This window comes from Panicum virgatum, chromosome 2N (genome assembly GCF_016808335.1).
Source record: "Panicum virgatum strain AP13 chromosome 2N, P.virgatum_v5, whole genome shotgun sequence".
NCBI classification, from domain to species: Eukaryota; Viridiplantae; Streptophyta; class Magnoliopsida; order Poales; family Poaceae; genus Panicum; species Panicum virgatum.
Genome location: NC_053146.1, coordinates 52,077,359 through 52,097,204, shown reverse-complemented (window position 1 = coordinate 52,097,204; position 19,846 = coordinate 52,077,359). Strand labels below are relative to the sequence as shown.

Genomic DNA, 19,846 nt, shown 5'->3' with positions numbered 1-19,846 from the left:
ACCTGAATAAAAAAGGATGCTGTATGCATGAAAGAACTTAAAAGTTGAAGCATCTTTATCAAGAAACTTGATCACAAGCGTGTGCACGGACGTTTGGAAAAAACCAAAAATAGCATACAATGTCTGAAAATCATGGGAATTGTGCAAATCTCTTGGTTTCATGCGAGGATAGAGTGGGAAAAATTGACAGCGTTTCGGACACATTACAAGGTAGGCCGCTTATAAACCGGAGGATCTCTGAAGAAGTTTCAGAGAGATGCGTAGTATCCGATTGGATTTGAGGTTGAAATGAAAGTCGCATATGATTTTCAATGTGAAACTTTTTATATAGAGAAATAACAACAAAATATGTGTCCTCTGAAAATTTGGTTAATTTTTTTATTTTGTTATGTATATATAAAATTATATTTGGCACTCATTGAAAATCAATATATATATTTAGTTTCAACTTGATCTTTAAACGCATGAAATAATAGGGTTTTTTTGCATGAAATCATGAACCATAAATTGTTGAATTATTTTGGCAAATTATTTAGTTGATAGTCACTACATTTTTGTTACATACCTCATCAAAATGAATTTGTTGATATAAATTAAATTTGACTTTAGAAACACATGAAATAATATGTTTTCTTGCATAAAATCAAGAAATTTGAAATACAATTTGTTATAATTTGAGTTTGAAATAATTATGCATGAAATAATGTTTTTTTTTTGAAATCGTGGTTTATCTGGATTCTAATTTGCAGTTTATTGTAACAAATTTGTTTGTCGAGTGCCACCTGATCCGGCACTCGACAAAAAATGAAACAAATATTTTTTAAATACTTTGCCGAGTGCTGCCGATCTGGCACTCGGCATATACGGTTTTGCCGAGTGCCGGATCGCGACACTCGGCAAAAAACCGCAATAACCCCCCCCCCCCCCCCGCGCCCAGACTTATCGCATTTTCCTCCCCACACCGCCCCGCGCCCACGCTCCCGACCCGCAGCACCGCACCGCCCCCGCCCCGCCGCCGCCGGACGCCTCCTCGCCGTCGCTCCCCTGCCGCCATACGCCGCGCCGATGACCCCCCGCCGCCGTACGCCTCCACGTCGCCTCCCCCGGCCGCCCTCGCGTCCCGTGGCGGCTCCCCGCCGCGTCGCGCCGCTGCCGTCCCCCTGCCGGACCGCTCCCCCGGCCCGCCACCGACCCGCGCTGCTGGCCTTCCGCACCACGCCACCGCCGTCGAGCCCCGGCCCGCCCCCGCCGCTGACCCGCGCCGTCCCTAGACCGCGCCCCCGCCACCGACCCGAGCCGCGCCGCTGCCGCCCCGGCCTCATCGTCCCGCCCCGCCCCGCCCCGGCGACCCGCCCCACCCGTGCCCGCGCCGGCGCCGCCGCTGGTCCGTGCCGCCCCGGGCCGGGCCGCCGCTCATCGCCGCCTGGGGCTACGCTGGCCTGCGCCGGCGCCGCCGCTGGTCCGTGCCGCCGCGGGCCGGGCCGCCGCTCGTCGCCGCCTGGGGCCACGCTGGCCTGCGCCGCCGCTGCCACGGGTCCGCGCCGCCCCGGCCGAGCCGCCGCCGGACCGCCGTGCCGCCGGCCGCCCCTCCACGCCGGCAAGGCCGCGGGTCCGCGCCGTTCCGGCCGAGCCGCCCCCGGCCCGCAGCGCCACCGGCCCGCAACTCCACGCCGGCAAGGTAATTTTTTAAATATTTTTAGTTTATAGTTTAATTGTTTATATTGTTAGTGTATATAGAATTTAGTTTTTTTAGACTGTTATTTATATTTTGTTTATATCAAATTTAGGTTATTTAGTTTATTTTTAGATAGTTATTTATAGTTTGTTTATATAGAATTTAGTTTATTTACAATTTAGTTTATATATATTCTTAGTGTATATTTTTAATTTGTTTGTTTATTTAGTGAATTAGATATTTATTTAGTTTATTTTAGTTTACAACCGAAATATTGATAACTAAATTAGAGTTTAGTTCATTTGGATAATGATATGTAGTTAGTAAATCATGTTCGTAGATCGCGTAAACCAGTTAGGCGTCTCACGTTCGGAAGAGATACGACTGGAGATATGTAGTTTTTTTCTGCATATCTTTAATCGTATCTGTTTCGAATTGTCCACGCTTCTTTGGACTGCCCGAGGATGCGTAGATGGGGTCAGGTTCTATGGTCCACGCCGATTCGAGTCAGAGTTTCGGCATCACCTTCCTGTTGTTCTCGGGATACACAATCTCCCTTTCGGGACATGTATTTGAAGAACAGCGGAGAGGTGCTGCCAAAATTCTGTCTCGGATAGGAGTGGATCATGGAAGCTGACCGCATCTACGCATGGTCGGGTGGGATTAGGACCTATCTTTACCTACTAGACTCTAAGCCGAATTTTGATAGTAGTCGCTGATATCTTGGAAGATGGATGACCGTGAGTGGATGTACACCGGCCGGGTAACTCGAGCTAGCATGACCAATGAATGGATTGAGAAGACAAACGAGTTCTTGGAAGGGGCATGGGCGCAAGCTGAAGGGTTGAGATTCATGTGGTGTCCCTACAAGAGTTGTGGAAACCAGAAACGAAAGACAAAGAAGGTCCTGGGCGAACATCTTGTCAATTATGGATTTACGCCAGACTATACCCGGTGGATCTTTCACGATGAAGCCCATCGTATGAGGGACGAGGTCGTGAGGCAACGCATCGATGAATGTGATGCTGCTGGTGGGATTGGAGACACGTTAGACGACTATGAGGAGGCACATTTTGGTGAAGGACCGCAGGAGAAGGAGCCAGAGGCAAGCACAAAGTCGTTTTACGAGATGTTGGAGGCAGCACAGAAACCTCTTCACGGCCAAACAAAGGTTTCTCAGCTGGACGGCATTGGACGCCTTTTGGCCTTAAAGTCCTAGTTTGACCTGAGCCAAGACGCCTTTGATAGTATGTTGACCATTTTTGGGAGCATGCTTCCGGAAGATCACATTCTGCCCAAGACAATGTATCAGGCGACGAAAATACTTAGTGCACTGAAGATGCCATATGAACAGATACACTCTTGTCCTAATGGGTGCATCTTATTTAGGAAAGAGCACGAGGCTGAAACTTACTGTCCAAAATACAAAGCCTCAAGGTTCCTGGAGGTGGATGCTGGTGACGGTCAGCCTAAGAGGCAGCTCACGATTCCTGTGAAAATCGTACGTTACCTTCCGTTCATTCAGAGGATCCAAATACTCTATATGACCAAGGAAACCGCGAAACAGATGACATGGCACAAAAAAGGTGTTCAATACAACCCAGATAAGATGGTGCATCCCTCCGACGGTGAGTCATGGACTCATTTTGATGAGATTCATCATGAGAAAGCTAAAGAAGCTCGTAATGTACGTGTTGCGCTGGCAACCGATGGGTTCAATCCTTATGGTATGATGGCCGCATCGTACTCATGTTGGCCCGTGTTCGTTATTCCCTTGAATCTCCCCCCCCCCCCCGGTGTTCTGTTTCAACGACAAACCATATTTGTGTCGTTGATTATTCCTGAGAACCCAGGGAATAAAATGAGTGTTTACATGGAGCCTCTAATCGATGAGTTGATCAAAGCATGGGAGGAGGGGGTGTGAACGTACGACCGAGCGATAAAGAAAAACTTCAGAGACAGTGACGACGACATTCCTCCTTCGAATTCTGCTGGTTATGTTGACATAGCTGATAGTGATGATGAGGATTATGATCCAGCTAATCCCGATTATGATGACTACTTCTAAAACATGTAGGACTCGCAATATTTAATATATATTATGTTAATTTGTAGTTATATTTTCTTTATTTTTATTTATTTGCAAGTATTGTTTATCTTGACTAATTCGTTCACTCCTTTTAATTTCAGGTAACTAAACAAAGATGCCAGACGGTCACAAGATGACTTGGCTGAGCTCCTTGTATAGGGGCAGTGGTGGAGGAGGCGGTAGTGGGTCCGACGCACCCGAGGGGTCCGGGAGCCGTAGTGTTCGCAAAGGTGGTGGATAAGGGGGAGGGAAAGGGAGACGGAGAGGGAGGGGTGGAGGAGGAGGTAGTGGGAGTGGTGGAGGAGGTAAGGTGAGGAGGGGGAGGAGGGAGAGGACCCCTTCTCCTGTAGAGGACGAGGAGGAGGAGGAGGAGGAGGAGAAGGAGAGGGTGGAGGACCAGGGGAGCGAGGAGGAGGAGGAGCACGTGGAGGGGGACGAGGAGGAGGCGGCAGGAGGTGAGCGGATGGTGTGGTTGCGTGGACCGTCGCAACTCCCGCAACGTCCGATACCTCTAACGAGACGCCTGATGATTCGGCCACTAGAGCCTAAGTAAGTATGTTAGTACTTATTTATTATGCAATACATATGTTTAAAATCACAATACTAACTAAAATTTTACCTTAAACACTCTTGCAGGGGATGGTTTTTTGTGCAGCCTGGTGAGCACAAACGGAAGCCCAATGGTATCTTGGGTCTTTTGTGCCGGCTGCACTTCCTCGGGCTCATGATGCATGCTGGGGTCCTGGAGCCGGCATACACGTGGGACCACTACATGGCTAGTCCGGACGCTACTGATCGCGAAGGAAGGAACTTCACCACCAAAGCGAGGCGGGTGGTCGGGGAGTTGTGGGTAAGTCATCCTCACACTAAAATGGTCGAAATATCGCATTCTGTTTCAAATTTTTGAATGCTGATTGCAATTATCTTGTGGGTATATATGCACTACAGGTGCGAGGAAGGCTATGAGGCCCGGGCGAATGAGCAGGCTCATGAGGCTTGCTACAAGCTGGTGAAGGACATGCACTACGAGGCGCGTGTCCAGGCCGTCGTTGTGTACTGCGCCAAATTCGAGAAGAGGATCGTCAAGAAACTAGCCGCAAGGGACATCTTCCTCACGCGAGACCAGTACTTAAGGGTAAATAAATGCCATCTCTACTCATTTATCTTGTATTTGATATTACAATATGTCATTCACTTCATTATGTTTAGGTGCCTCCGAACTGGTGCGCAAACAAGGCCGAGTGCTGGTCTATGATGGTGGACAAGTGGATCAGCGAGGAATGGGTCTGCCAGCACGCCTTATGCCGGGAGCGCCGCTTGATGATGCCGGGTTCGGCACATGAAGCGTCCCCTCATAAGAGAAGACTTAAATGTGATACAAAACACCAGTCCTAGGAGGCTGATGCCACATTTATTACATCAGATGGTTCAAAACCGTACAAACCTTGGAGGACACTCGATACAGATGATAATAATAATTAACCAGGCTACGACATAACACCAGACCGCGAACCACATAGGGTCTACTACGGGCTCAGAGTACTGCGACAGCGGAGGCATCTCAACAGGGCCGGTTCCACAGGCAAGGTTGGGTGTAGAACGATAACCCTACTCGGCGTCGTCTGGCACGAAGTCTGGGTCTTCTTCTGTAAAAAGTAAGAGTGGGGTGAGTACAAACGTACTCAGCAAGTCCAACCACACCCACGGAGGGGGTTATAACAGAATAATATGCATAGGTAAATCAAGGATAAGGTTACGGTTTAATTTGCAGAAACAACGATATTTTATGCAGGGGTTTATTTTAAAGAAAAACCTTTTAGAAATCAGCTTTTGCAGTAGCACAGAGTTCAAGTTTTAAAACTGCTACCGGACTCCCCGTCCGTCGTAGCACACGGCACAACTGCCGGACACAATTCCAAAACAACTCACACTAGCCCATCCCAAAGAAACACTAGTTATGTGACCACACCATAACTCGCCCAATACCGTGGGCCCGGACTATTCGAATAGATTCTTAACTCTGCAGAGGTGTGCAACTTTACCCACAAGTAGGATACCACAACTCGAACACCGTCGTGTCGGTGTAGATCCCAACATAGCCATTACCCACCATAGCTAAGCCTGACTAGCCATCACGGGATGCACCAAGGGGTCATTGACCGTTCACTTAGGTATAACCGGGCATAAGTCACTCGGGGCTTATCCCTTTTCCTTAGTTACCCGTTGCTCTCAGCTCTCCTGATGGCTACCACACCAACTAGTGGGATTTATGCTACGCCGTTGCCCATTCAACGGTCGAGTGGTTTGCACGATAAAGGAGTTAGGTGAGATGACACACCAACTCGGTCCTTAGACACGACAAGATGGATATCTCCCTTCTTTGCCCTGCCACACAGGCATAAGCACACCAATCGGCAAATCACACAGAAATGCCGTCCATCTCGCCCATACTCATCTTTCGAAAATCCACATTTTATCCCTTCCCACACGCACACATTTTCTTTATAAATCAAATAGTATTATGACTTATGAGTAAAGTCCTAAGCATTCTAATATCGATTAACGTCCAAACAAAATCAGACATTAATCTAGGTGGTCAAGGAATGGTCATCACAAATCAAGGGGTGGCTATCCAACCGTGTTTTCATGCAAGTAAAACATATGCAATTTATAAAACAGGCCATTGGGTTGTGTTTATAAAAACTAGGACAGAAACATGCATCAAAGGTTGGGATTGAACTTGCCGTCTTCGTAGCCTTCGGGGAGGTCCTGTCCTTCGGGCTCGGGGTCGCGGAACGGGTCCTCGTTCACCTGCTCACAGCACTGCTCGTCAACGGGCTCTCCTTCGCTCACTCCGTGGTCTACAGCGCACACAAACAAGCACACAATCAAAACAAAGATTTGTCGTCGAGCTCGAAACGGGAACACATGGAATATAGAGTATTATTTTTGGATGGTTTCTGAATGGTATGGCCAAAACTGAGTTAGGAGAGGCGGGGTAAAATTTTAGGTTAAGCCGGGGTCGTTAGGCACATAAAATGATAGGTCAGGGGAGCGTTTAGGCCCTAAACAGGGGTCTAGGGACCTAGTTGTAATTAAGATTAAGTAGGCAGGGGCTCTGTTTATAATTTAGAAATTATTTGGGTCATTCTAAAAGAGTCAGGGTTTATCTGTAATTAAATTTATATGGAAGGGGGCTTATTTTGAAATTAGGTAAAAAGGCAGGGTTTACTTTGCAAATTGGTTAAAGGGGGGGGGACTCTTAACCAAATAAGAGGGAAAGGAGGGGGCTTGGGGCAATTTTGCCCCTTCTTCCTCCTCCCCCCGACGCAGAACAGGGGAGGGGTAGGGGCGCGCCGGCGGCGGCCGATTCGGCCGCCCTGGGCCTTGACGGCGGCCCGGGTAGAGGGGAAAGGAGGTGGGGGCCCGGCGGGGTTGATTCCCGGCCTCACCTTGTGCCGGGGCGGCGCTCAGAGGCGGGGCGACGCGGGCCGGCGGCAGCGGCGCTACTGAAGCGGGGCGGCGGCGCTAGCGCTGGGGAGGGGAGGCGGTGGTGGCCAGGGAGGTTTGAGTGCGAGGGTGCGGCGCCGGTGGGGAGGCTTTTATAGCCGTGGAGAGGCGGTGGCAGCTTGGCGGGATGCGGCGGAGGCCGGTGGCCGAAATAATGGCGGTGGGGGCCGGCGTCAACGGCGGTCGGGGCTCGGCGAGGCGACGTGACGCCTCAGGCAGGCGGCGACCGCTGCAGGCGTCATTGTGCCGAGGTCGCCGCCGCCTGTACGGCGTCAACGATGGTCGTGGCGGTGTGCGCGCGCACGGGATAGGGGGCGGCCGGGAAACGTGCGGCGTGCGGCGCGTGCGGCCGAGTGACGGGGCGCCGCAGCGTGCGTGCGCGGCCAATGGCCCCGGCGTGGCGCAGCCCAACGCGGCGAGCGCGTGCGGGTGGTTGCACGGCTCGGGGTGGCTTGGCACGGCGCGTCGGTCGGCCAGGGAGGGTCCGGGGTGAGCGGGAGGCGGAGTCACGGCGCGGGAAGAGCAGGCCGGGAGCGGGGAGCGGCCCAGGGAGGGAGCAGGGGCGAGGGGGGTGGTGGCGCGGCCGAGCCGTGCGGAGCAGGGGAAGGGGGCCGGGCCGGTGCTCTGCCGCGTTCGGGAAGGAGGGAGGAGAAGGGAGGAAGGAGAGGGGAGAAGAAAAGAAAGAAAAGGAGGAAAAGAAAAGAAAAGAGAAAGAAATTGGGAAAAAGAAAAAGAAAAAGGAGGGGAAAGAGAAGGGAAAAAGAGAGGGGGAGAGAGGTCCGCGCCGGGATCACGGCGCTGATCGCGGAGCCGGTCGGCCACGCTTGGCGTCCGGGCGCGCGAGAGCACGACGCGCAGGTCGAGGGGAAACAGGGTGCTGGATACGGGTGTCGGGTCTTTGGGGAATCGGGAGTCCCGGCGGAACAGGGAGGATTCCGGAAAACTGGGGTTAGGGTTTCAAGGAGGGATCTCGAGCTCAACGACGAAGCAAAATTTTAGCGCACGATTTATTTTAGGTAATTTTCGGGATGTTGCAAACCTACCCCACTTAAAATGAATCTCGTCCTCGAGATTCGACTGGTTCCTAAACAGGTGGGGAAATTCCTTCTTCAGAGCATCTTCGCGTTCCCACGTAGCTTCTTTTTCTCCGTGTCTGCTCCACTGAACTCTGCAAATTCGTACTTCGGAGTTTCTGGTCCTCCTAGTGACGGTGTCTAGGATCTTGACCGGTACTTCTTGATACCGCAAGTCTGGCTGTAGATCTATTGTTTCAACCGGCACATACTCTGCCTCGGGTACCCTCAAACACCTTCTTAATTGCGAGACATGAAACACTGGATGGATATCCGACATTTCTTCTGGTAGCTCCAAACGGTATGCTACTGCTCCAACTTTCTTCAAAACTCGGTATGGTCCAATATACCGAGGGGCCAATTTTCCTTGTACCTGAAATCTTCGGGTTCCTCGAATAGGCGATACCTTGAGATACACGAAATCTCCTGGGTTGAAACTTATTTCCCGTCTTTTCTTGTCCGCATAGCTCTTTTGTCGGGACTGGGCTGCTTTTAGCTTTTCTCGAATCTCGGCGACTCTTTCCTCTGCTTCCTTTATGAGTGCGGGGCCGACTAGGGCACGTTCTCCAACTTCTGACCACATCAGAGGGGTTCTGCATTTTCTTCCATAGAGAGCTTCAAACGGTGACATGCCCAAGCTTGCTTGGTACCCGTTGTTGTATGAGAACTCGGCGTAGGGTAGACTCTGCTCCCAATTCTTGCCATAAGTGAGGACACATGCTCTCAGCATATCCTCCATGATCTGATTCACCCTTTCTGTCTGACCATCTGTCTGTGGGTGATAAGCAGAGCTAAAGTCTAGCTTGGTGCCCATAGCTTTATGCAAACTTTTCCAAAATCTAGAGGTGAACTGGGTTCCTCTATCTGAAACGATTCGGCTGGGCACACCATGCAATTTCACTATGTTCTCTATATAGAGCTTAGCTAGCTTCTCCCCGTCATAGTTGGTACGTACGGGTATGAAGTGAGCTGATTTAGTAAGGCGATCCACTATTACCCATATGGAGTCATGTCCTTTCTGGGTTCTGGGCAAGCCCACCACAAAGTCCATTCCTACTTCATCCCATTTCCACACCGGGATGGGTAGGGGTTGCAGTAATCCTGCCGGCTTCTGGTGTTCAGCTTTGATTCTCTGGCAAGTATCACAACGGGCGACAAATCGTGCAATATCTGCCTTCATCCCATTCCACCAATACTTCTGTTTTAAGTCCATATACATTTTGGTGGATCCTGGGTGAATTGAGTAGGCCGAGTTATGGGCTGCATCCATGATCATCTGCCTGAAATCTCCTTTCTGGGGCACACAAATTCTGTCTTTATACCACAACGTTCCCTTATTATCAACTCGAAAGTCTGGGGCCTTATTTTCTCCGGTTTGCCTCCGGATTTCCATCAGTCCCTTGTCCGATTTTTGGGCTTTCCTGATTCTTTCTTCTAGAGTGGATTGAACGTTCAGCACTTGGCTGGAACCTCGAGGGACAATGTGCACATTTAATCGTGCCATTTCCTCTCGTAAATGGTCATTCTTGGGCCCGTAGGATTTCCGACTTAGGGCATCGGCTACTACATTGGCTTTACCTGGGTGATAATGAATTTCCAAATTATAATCTTTGACTAATTCCAGCCATCTTCTCTGCCTCAGGTTTAGGTCTGGTTGGGTGAAGATATACTTCAGACTTTTATGATCGGTAAAGATTTCGCACTTATTTCCAATCAAATAATGCCTCCAGATCTTAAGTGCGTGCACTACGGCTGCAAGTTCTAGGTCATGGGTCGGGTAATTTTGCTCATGAGTCCTGAGCTGACGGGAAGCATATGCAACGACTTTCCCATCTTGCATCAGTACACATCCCAATCCTTGTCGGGACGCATCACAATAGATGACGAAATCCCGATGAATATCCGGCAGGGTTAGCACTGGGGCTGTCGTCAATCTTCGTTTCAACTCCTGGAAGCTTCTTTCGCACGACTCCGTCCAGGTGAACTTCTTTTATTTCTTGAGCAGCTCTGTCATGGGCCGGGCTATTTTAGAAAACCCTTCTATGAATCTCCGATAATACCCAGCTAATCCAAGAAAACTCCTGATCTCACTCACATTGGTCGGCGGCTGCCAGTTGGATACTGCTTCGACCTTCTCGGGGTCTACTGCCACTCCTTCTGCGGTCAAAATATGACCAAGGAAGGCTACTTTCTCCAGCCAAAATTCACACTTGCTGAATTTGGCGTATAGCCTATGCACTCTCAGTTTTTCCAAAACTACCCTCAGGTGCTGCTCGTGCTCCTGAATGCTCTTCGAGTAAATAAGTATGTCGTCAATGAAGACTACGACAAACTTATCTAGCTCGTCCATAAAAACTTTATTCATGAGGTTCATGAAATAGGCCGGTGCATTTGTCAATCCAAAAGACATCACTGTGAACTCAAATTGTCCGTATCGGGTGACAAAGGCTGTCTTCGGAATGTCGCTTTCCCTAATCTTGAGCTGAAAATATCCGGACCTTAGGTCAATCTTGGAAAAGTACTTGGCTCCTTTTAATTGATCGAAAAGATCATCGATCCTGGGAAGGGGGGTACTTATTCTTGATAGTGACCTCGTTTAGTGCCCGGTAATCTACACATAGCCTCATACTTCCGTCCTTCTTCTTGACGAATAGAACCGGGGCTCCCCAAGGAGACGAACTTGGCCTGATGAAGCCAATCCGTTGCAACTCCTCTAGTTGTTTCTTTAACTCCGCCAATTCGGTGGCTGCCATCCTATAAGGTCTCTTGGCTATAGGGGCAGTTCCAGGGACAAGATCAATGACAAATTCTATGTCCCTATCTGGTGGCATACCGGGAAGTTCTTCGGGAAAGACATCGGGGTACTCATTCACTACTGGGACTTCTTCCAAGGACTTGGCTTCCATGCTAAACACCATCGGGTTTGCTCCACTTTCCCGGGTATGACAGGTCACTCGGACTCCCTCTGGGTTTGTCAGATGTACTACCTTGTCCGTACAACCTATGAGGCCATTATGTTTGCTTAGCCAGTCCATTCCAAGGATCACATCTATCCCTTCTGACTTAAGTACTACTAGGTCTGCTAAAAACTCTACCCCACTTAAATTGATCCTTACCCGTAGACAACCCAGTTGACACCTGATGTCTCCTCCGGGCGTCCGGGTTAATAGGGGTGTTTTTAGTAGTACTGTAGGTATTTTATGTTTCTCCACAAAACTCGAGGATATGAATGAGTGTAATGCTCCAGAATCAAACAGTACTGTTGCAAGAGTTGAGCTGACTAGGTACTCACCGAGTACTACGCCCTGGGCTCCTTGAGCTTCCTGTGCGTCGATGTGGCTGACACGGGCTCGTCCAAAAGACTACTAGGATTGCCTCTGCTGGTTGTTGTTGTTGTTGCTGTTGCCACGGAGGGGCACTCGGTTGGCACCGGTCAGAACTGGCTTGGGTCCGTTCACTGTGTTGGAGAAAGCCGAAGTAGCAGGCTTGTTCTTGGCATAGGGGCAGTCGGCGATGAAGTGACCCGTCTCACGGCAGTTGAAGCAGGCTCTCACGTTGCTGTTGTTGTTGGTGACCTGGCTTGCATTATTCTGTGAGGCCCTCATGGTGTTCTGGCTTCTGGGCTGTGTGTTAGGGGCCCGTGGTCCTGTCACTTGAGACTGAGTTTTGTACTGCATTGGGGCTTGGGACCTTGGTGCGTTGTAGCTGAGACTTCTGGTCTTCTGAAAACGATCCTGCTGGCGAGACTTACTCTCCAGGAACCTGCGCTTGTTCTCTTTCCTTTCATCAATCTTAGCCTTCTCGGTGAGGATTGCCTTGTTCATCAAGGTGTTAAAATCAGGATAGATCTGAGGAGTGAGCAGGGTCCTGAGTTCTGGGTTTAGTCCCTTCTTGAACATGTCCTGCTTCTTCTCGTCGTCATTCACTTCATCTGGCGCATATCGAGACAGCTCCATAAACTGGTGAGTATATTCTTCTACCGACATACTCCCCTGCTGAAGTGCGCGGAACTCATCTGCATTGCGCTTCATGGTGGCCGAGGGGATGTGATAACGGCGGAACTCCCTCATGAATTCATTCCAGGTGATGGTAGAGGCATATCTGGCAGCAGCGCAGTAATTCTCCCACCAGGCTAAGGCAGTCCCGGTGAGTTGATGTGCAGCCAGAAGAACTTTATCTCGATCCGGGCACCCAAATGGTTCGAGCTTCCTCTGGATCACGCGGAGCCAGTCATCTGCATCCAAGGGGTTGCTGGATCCGGCAAAAGTGGGTGGCTTGGCCCTCAGAAAAGCTGTCAGCTTGTCATTAAAGGTCTGCTCTCGTGGCTGCCTGTTCACTAGAGCATTGGCCAGTGTCTCCAGTATGAGAGTCTGGTTATGGATTACTTGTGCCAGGTCCACGAAAGGTGGTGGTGGTGGTGGTGGCAGCTGTGCACCATGATTTTCTCCTCTGCCCTGACTCACTTCTTGTTCTTCCTAAGGATGGTTTTGCCCGTCAGGGTGTACTCCTGCATCAGCGGCTGCAGGGTCCCTGACTCGGGAGGCCCTTGTGATGCTTCGGGAAACCATCTGCAGAACGAGTGGATTGGGACTAAGATTAGGTGATGTTTAAGTTGGTTAAGTCGTATTTTTGAAAAGGCAGTATCTATTTACTGCCGGCAAGCACACAATCAACAAGCAATCATCACAAACAACAAGCACAAGCAACTTTATTACAGCAAGGGTGGTACAACAAGGGGCAAGGCCAAACGCGTACTACACGACCGGGTACACAACTACAAAAGGAAAGGGGCACAGATCTTCTTCGGACCACACGGCTTCATCCCTTGACGGTCGCTAGCACTTTAGGCTGACTCATCGGCTTGAGTGGGTTCCTCCCTCGGAAAGGAACTCACGACCTCCGGGGAAATGAGTGGTCCTGGTTCGCCATCCTCTAGACCTCCGTTTTCCCGGGGTTGCGTTGTGGCTTCTCTTGCGGCGGCGGCCGTAGACCTCCCAGGGTTCTCGGGTGGGGCTAGTGGGTTTCCATCGAGCGGTCCCCATCCTAAGACGGGCGTTCCGAGCAGAACATGGTTTTCCCCTATTGCCGGGACTGGGGTTCCACTACGAGTCCATTCTTGCATACGCCGGTCTCGGGCTTGCCTGAGGCTCTCCTGAGCAACTGCTTCACTGCTGACCGCTGCTGCGGCTCTTGCCTCGGCTTGGACTGCTCGGATCTGCTGCAATCTTAGCGCGAGCTCTGCTTGCTCGGCTCGATGGGTCTGTTCCCTCAGCAAGTTGGCTTGCTCGTCAAAGAGCTGATCCAAGGAGGCTAGGTAGTTAGCTACTTGGTACAGGAGGACTTCTTCATGGCGGCGCCGTTCCAGGCTTCTCATTCGAGCTTCCCAAACCGGTGTCCTGATGGCTGGTGGGAAGAACCTCATTGGTGTGGGGGTGAGGTGTCCTTCGAAAATCCGGCACAGATAACGAAGTGCTTTCCTGACGGCTAGGGGATAGGTGTCCTGGTGCCTAAACCCTGTAGCAGTCACTCGCCATGACAGGATGTCGGGGTAGCGGTCACTTCTGGCGACGACTAGGATCACCCTGCAGCAGAGAGTGCCATGATGCTCGTACTCTCTGCTGTAGTACCTTGGGCGTTCCGTGACGCCAAGGCTCTCCAGGGCGTTGATCAAGAGGCTGGGGAAGCCAGGTGCAGCTTGGCAGTCGCCCTGGGTCCATCCTTCCTCAGCCATCTGAAAACAAAGATATGGTGAAAAACTTGCACAATTATTTGAGGTACACAAAGGGGTAGATGATTTTTATTTATGGCGTCATGGGGGGTACAACTTCATGGGTACATGATTATTATTAGAGCAAAGGTTCTAGCTTGGAGACAACTCCTATCATGGAGACTCTTCCTCGATCCTAAGAGGGCGCTTCTTCAGTGGGAGATACTGATCCATCATGTCATCCTCGGTCTGAGTTCCTTTATCCCAGTGGGTCTCTTCAGGTTTTTCTTCTTCAGTTTGAGTTCCAACATCCCAATGGGTTTCCATGGGCTCTTCCTCTTCGGCCTGAATGCCTACATCCCATTGAGCCTCTTCGGGTTCTTCTTCTTCGTCTTCTTCTATCCATCCACCTATTCCCCAGTGAGCCTCGTACCTCCGCATACGAGCTTGGAGAGCGGCTAGCGAGTCCTCGGCGCGTGTGGCTCTTGCCCGCTGTTCTTCCAGTTCTTCTTCTTTTTCATCCATTTGGACTTGGAGGGCGGCTAGGGAATACTCGGCATGGAAAGTCCTCGACCGTTGTTCCTCCATCTCCTGGGTTGCTTTTTCTTGCTCTGTGGACCTGCTGTTTCAGTTGTGCTGCTTGCTCGCGATAGACCTCATCTAGGCCGGTGAGATAGATGGATAGGTGAGAGACCGTGTCTTCCAGGTCTTCTTCTTCTCTTCCAAGTCCTCTCATTATGGCAATCCATGTGTGTCCTCTTCCTTCAGTCGGCGGGAAAAATCCCATAGGAGTACGCTGGAGGTGATGCCTGTAGATCACACGCAGACGCCGCAGGGCTTTGCGGGCGGCTTTCCGATAGGTGTCCGGGAAACGGAATCCAGTGGTGGAGATGAACCAGGGGTCCACATCAGGGTAGCGGGTGCTCCTTGCTATGAAGATCATCAGGTCACACCGAAGAGTGCCCTTGGAGTCGTACTCCCGGTAAAGAAACTCCGGCGGATCCACAACTCCAATGCGTTCCAGGCTGAGTATCAACAACTTAGGAAGGCCGGGCTCTGCGAAACAGATTCCGCCGATCCATCCATCGTCAGCCATCTGGAACAGGGCAAGAACCCAAGGTAAGTATTTGTGTGAGGAAAGGATTAAGGATAGAAAAGTCCTAAGGTGAAAGGTCCTGAAAACGGGTTTCGCTCCTAGGGTCACGTCCTACGGCCAACCTACGGCTCTGATACCACCTGAAGCGTCCCCTCATAAGAGAAGACTTAAATGTGATACAAAACACCAGTCCCAGGAGGCTGATGCCACATTTATTACATCAGATGGTTCAAAACCGTACAAACCTTGGAGGACACTCGATACAGATGATAATAATAATTAACCAGGCTACGACATAACACCAGACCGCGAACCACATAGGGTCTACTACGGGCTCAGAGTACTACGACAGCGGAGGCATCTCAACAGGGCCGGTTCCACAGGCAAGGTTGGGTGTAGAACGATAACCCTACTCGGCGTCGTCTGGCACGAAGTCTGGGTCTTCTTCTGTAAAAAGTAAGAGTGGGGTGAGTACAAACGTACTCAGCAAGTCCAACCACACCCACGGAGGGGGTTATAACAGAATAATATGCATAGGTAAATCAAGGATAAGGTTACGGTTTAATTTGCAGAAACAACGATATTTTATGCAGGGGTTTATTTTAAAGAAAAACCTTTTAGAAATCAGCTTTTGCAGTAGCACAGAGTTCAAGTTTTAAAACTGCTACCGGACTCCCCGTCCGTCGTAGCACACGGCACAACTGCCGGACACAATTCCAAAACAACTCACACTAGCCCATCCCAAAGAAACACTAGTTATGTGACCACACCATAACTCGCCCAATACCGTGGGCCCGGACTATTCGAATAGATTCTTAACTCTGCAGAGGTGTGCAACTTTACCCACAAGTAGGATACCACAACTCGAACACCGTCGTGTCGGTGTAGATCCCAACATAGCCATTACCCACCATAGCTAAGCCTGACTAGCCATCACGGGATGCACCAAGGGGTCATTGACCGTTCACTTAGGTATAACCGGGCATAAGTCACTCGGGGCTTATCCCTTTTCCTTAGTTACCCGTTGCTCTCAGCTCTCCTGATGGCTACCACACCAACTAGTGGGATTTATGCTACGCCGTTGCCCATTCAACGGTCGAGTGGTTTGCACGATAAAGGAGTTAGGTGAGATGACACACCAACTCGGTCCTTAGACACGACAAGATGGATATCTCCCTTCTTTGCCCTGCCACACAGGCATAAGCACACCAATCGGCAAATCACACAGAAATGCCGTCCATCTCGCCCATACTCATCTTTCGAAAATCCACATTTTATCCCTTCCCACACGCACACGTTTTCTTTATAAATCAAATAGTATTATGACTTATGAGTAAAGTCCTAAGCATTCTAATATCGATTAACGTCCAAACAAAATCAGACATTAATCTAGGTGGTCAAGGAATGGTCATCACAAATCAAGGGGTGGCTATCCAACCGTGTTTTCATGCAAGTAAAACATATGAAATTTATAAAACAGGCCATTGGGTTGTGTTTATAAAAACTAGGACAGAAACATGCATCAAAGGTTGGGATTGAACTTGCCGTCTTCGTAGCCTTCGGGGAGGTCCTGTCCTTCGGGCTCGGGGTCGCGGAACGGGTCCTCGTTCACCTGCTCACAGCACTGCTCGTCAACGGGCTCTCCTTCGCTCACTCCGTGGTCTACAGCGCACACAAACAAGCACACAATCAAAACAAAGATTTGTCGTCGAGCTCGAAACGGGAACACATGGAATATAGAGTATTATTTTTGGATGGTTTCTGAATGGTATGGCCAAAACTGAGTTAGGAGAGGCGGGGTAAAATTTTAGGTTAAGCCGGGGTCGTTAGGCACATAAAATGATAGGTCAGGGGAGCGTTTAGGCCCTAAACAGGGGTCTAGGGACCTAGTTGTAATTAAGATTAAGTAGGCAGGGGCTCTGTTTATAATTTAGAAATTATTTGGGTCATTCTAAAAGAGTCAGGGTTTATCTGTAATTAAATTTATATGGAAGGGGGCTTATTTTGAAATTAGGTAAAAAGGCAGGGTTTACTTTGCAAATTGGTTAAAGGGGGGGGACTCTTAACCAAATAAGAGGGAAAGGAGGGGGCTTGGGGCAATTTTGCCCCTTCTTCCTCCTCCCCCCGACGCAGAACAGGGGAGGGGTAGGGGCGCGCCGGCGGCGGCCGATTCGGCCGCCCTGGGCCTTGACGGCGGCCCGGGTAGAGGGGAAAGGAGGTGGGGGCCCGGCGGGGTTGATTCCCGGCCTCACCTTGTGCCGGGGCGGCGCTCAGAGGCGGGGCGACGCGGGCCGGCGGCAGCGGCGCTACTGAAGCGGGGCGGCGGCGCTAGCGCTGGGGAGGGGAGGCGGTGGTGGCCAGGGAGGTTTGAGTGCGAGGGTGCGGCGCCGGTGGGGAGGCTTTTATAGCCGTGGAGAGGCGGTGGCGGCTTGGCGGGATGCGGCGGAGGCCGGTGGCCGAAATAATGGCGGTGGGGGCCGGCGTCAACGGCGGTCGGGGCTCGGCGAGGCGACGTGACGCCTCAGGCAGGCGGCGACCGCTGCAGGCGTCACTGTGCCGAGGTCGCCGCCGCCTGTACGGCGTCAACGATGGTCGTGGCGGTGTGCGCGCGCACGGGATAGGGGGCGGCCGGGAAACGTGCGGCGTGCGGCGCGTGCGGCCGAGTGACGGGGCGCCGCAGCGTGCGTGCGCGGCCAATGGCCCCGGCGTGGCGCAGCCCAACGCGGCGAGCGCGTGCGGGTGGTTGCACGGCTCGGGGTGGCTTGGCACGGCGCGTCGGTCGGCCAGGGAGGGTCCGGGGTGAGCGGGAGGCGGAGTCACGGCGCGGGAAGAGCAGGCCGGGAGCGGGGAGCGGCCCAGGGAGGGAGCAGGGGCGAGGGGGGTGGTGGCGCGGCCGAGCCGTGCGGAGCAGGGGAAGGGGGCCGGGCCGGTGCTCTGCCGCGTTCGGGAAGGAGGGAGGAGAAGGGAGGAAGGAGAGGGGAGAAGAAAAGAAAGAAAAGGAGGAAAAGAAAAGAAAAGAGAAAGAAATTGGGAAAAAGAAAAAGAAAAAGGAGGGGAAAGAGAAGGGAAAAAGAGAGGGGGAGAGAGGTCCGCGCCGGGATCACGGCGCTGATCGCGGAGCCGGTCGGCCACGCTTGGCGTCCGGGCGCGCGAGAGCACGACGCGCAGGTCGAGGGGAAACAGGGTGCTGGATACGGGTGTCGGGTCTTTGGGGAATCGGGAGTCCCGGCGGAACAGGGAGGATTCCGGAAAACTGGGGTTAGGGTTTCAAGGAGGGATCTCGAGCTCAACGACGAAGCAAAATTTTAGCGCACGATTTATTTTAGGTAATTTTCGGGATGTTACAGCACATCATCAAGGGAGTCTTAGCCTCGGCGAGTACAAGAAAACTTGGATAAGTTCACTAATTTCTTCATTCTTTCTAAAGTTATATTTTGAATTCTTACTAATCATCTTGTTGACTTCTTGGCAGTCGGAGTCTCATCCAGATCAGTCTTGCAACGACTTCATGGCGTACGCCATGTCTCACATGGGCAGGACGACGTCGGACGTGGCCTACAACCCGGCGGCTCCACCAGAGGCCTACACAAACCCAAGCATCCACGCGCGCATCAATGCGTACACGGAGGTGAAAAGGGCGCTCCACGGGGAGACTTGGGATGCGGCTACCGCGCCACTCTCCGGAGAAGCCATCATGAGGGCGGGACAAAGGAAGAAGCACGGGCGGTACTTGATCGCCAACAGCTTGGTCGACACGGCGAGTACGCCCAGTCTCTCGCAGCTTAGGGCAAGTACCACCGACTCGACCCCGCCCATACGCCCACGGCCTGAAACTTCAGTGGCCATCGTGCACCAGAGACAGGTTAGTTTAGATTTAGTTGTCGTTCTATGATTAAAATAAAACTTTGCTTCGTATTGTAACATGGAGGTTAAAATCTTGTAGGCCGAGATGGAGGCAAAGTTTGAGGAGGAGAGGAGGCGCCGAATGGAGATCGAGGCCAAGCTGGAGCAGGAGCGGAAGCTGAGGGAGGAGCAGTCGGTTATGTTGCACAGCATGGTCACCTGGATGCAAGGACTTGGCGCGTCGATGAACTATGCGACGCCGCCTCCTCCCTTCGCCTTACTAGCTCAGGCTTACTCTCCTGCAGGACCTTCTGACACTCCCGTGAGTATGCTTTGTTTGTAGATATTATTATATCTTTGTTATTCTTACTCAATTTATGTGTTTCTATTTGTAGAATCAGTAATGGAACGCATCGAACGACCCTCCTCCGGACCAGAACTCGTCGGCGGCCCCATGGCAATCTTGCCCCCCCCCCCCACCTGACCGTGAGTGACACCTGCTCGTAGCTTGTACACTAGTGGACTTGGCGCGTCGATGGACTCAGCTTGTGACATTATCTTGTGGACATATTTTATGTATTGGACTATATATATGTGATGGACTCGTTCTATGTGATGTATTGTCTATCGGACTTGTGATATATGTGATGGACTCGTTATTTGTATCGATGCTATTCTCGTATTTTTTAATTATATATTTGTTGTTATAACTGCCTATAATGTCCCTGCATTTACATATATTTTTGTTGTATTTATATCGAAAAACAGAGAAAAAAGAAATAAAAATTTTTTGGCAACTTTGCCGAGTGCTTATGCAAAAACACTCGGCAAAGTAGCCTTCACATGTCAGCAG

The 19,846-nt window shown here is 51.2% G+C and overlaps 1 protein-coding gene across 1 annotated transcript; it reads left to right on the top strand.

Annotated features, from left to right (window-relative positions):
• Nucleotides 1-18,658: 18,658 nt before the first annotated feature.
• LOC120662747 lies at nt 18,659-19,397 on the top strand. The gene is made up of 3 exons (XM_039941828.1): nt 18,659-19,012; nt 19,094-19,315; nt 19,389-19,397. The coding sequence occupies exons 1-3, from the start codon at nt 18,659-18,661 to the stop codon at nt 19,395-19,397; spliced, it is 585 nt and encodes a 194-aa protein (XP_039797762.1).
• The last annotated feature ends 449 nt before the right edge of the window (nt 19,398-19,846 follow it).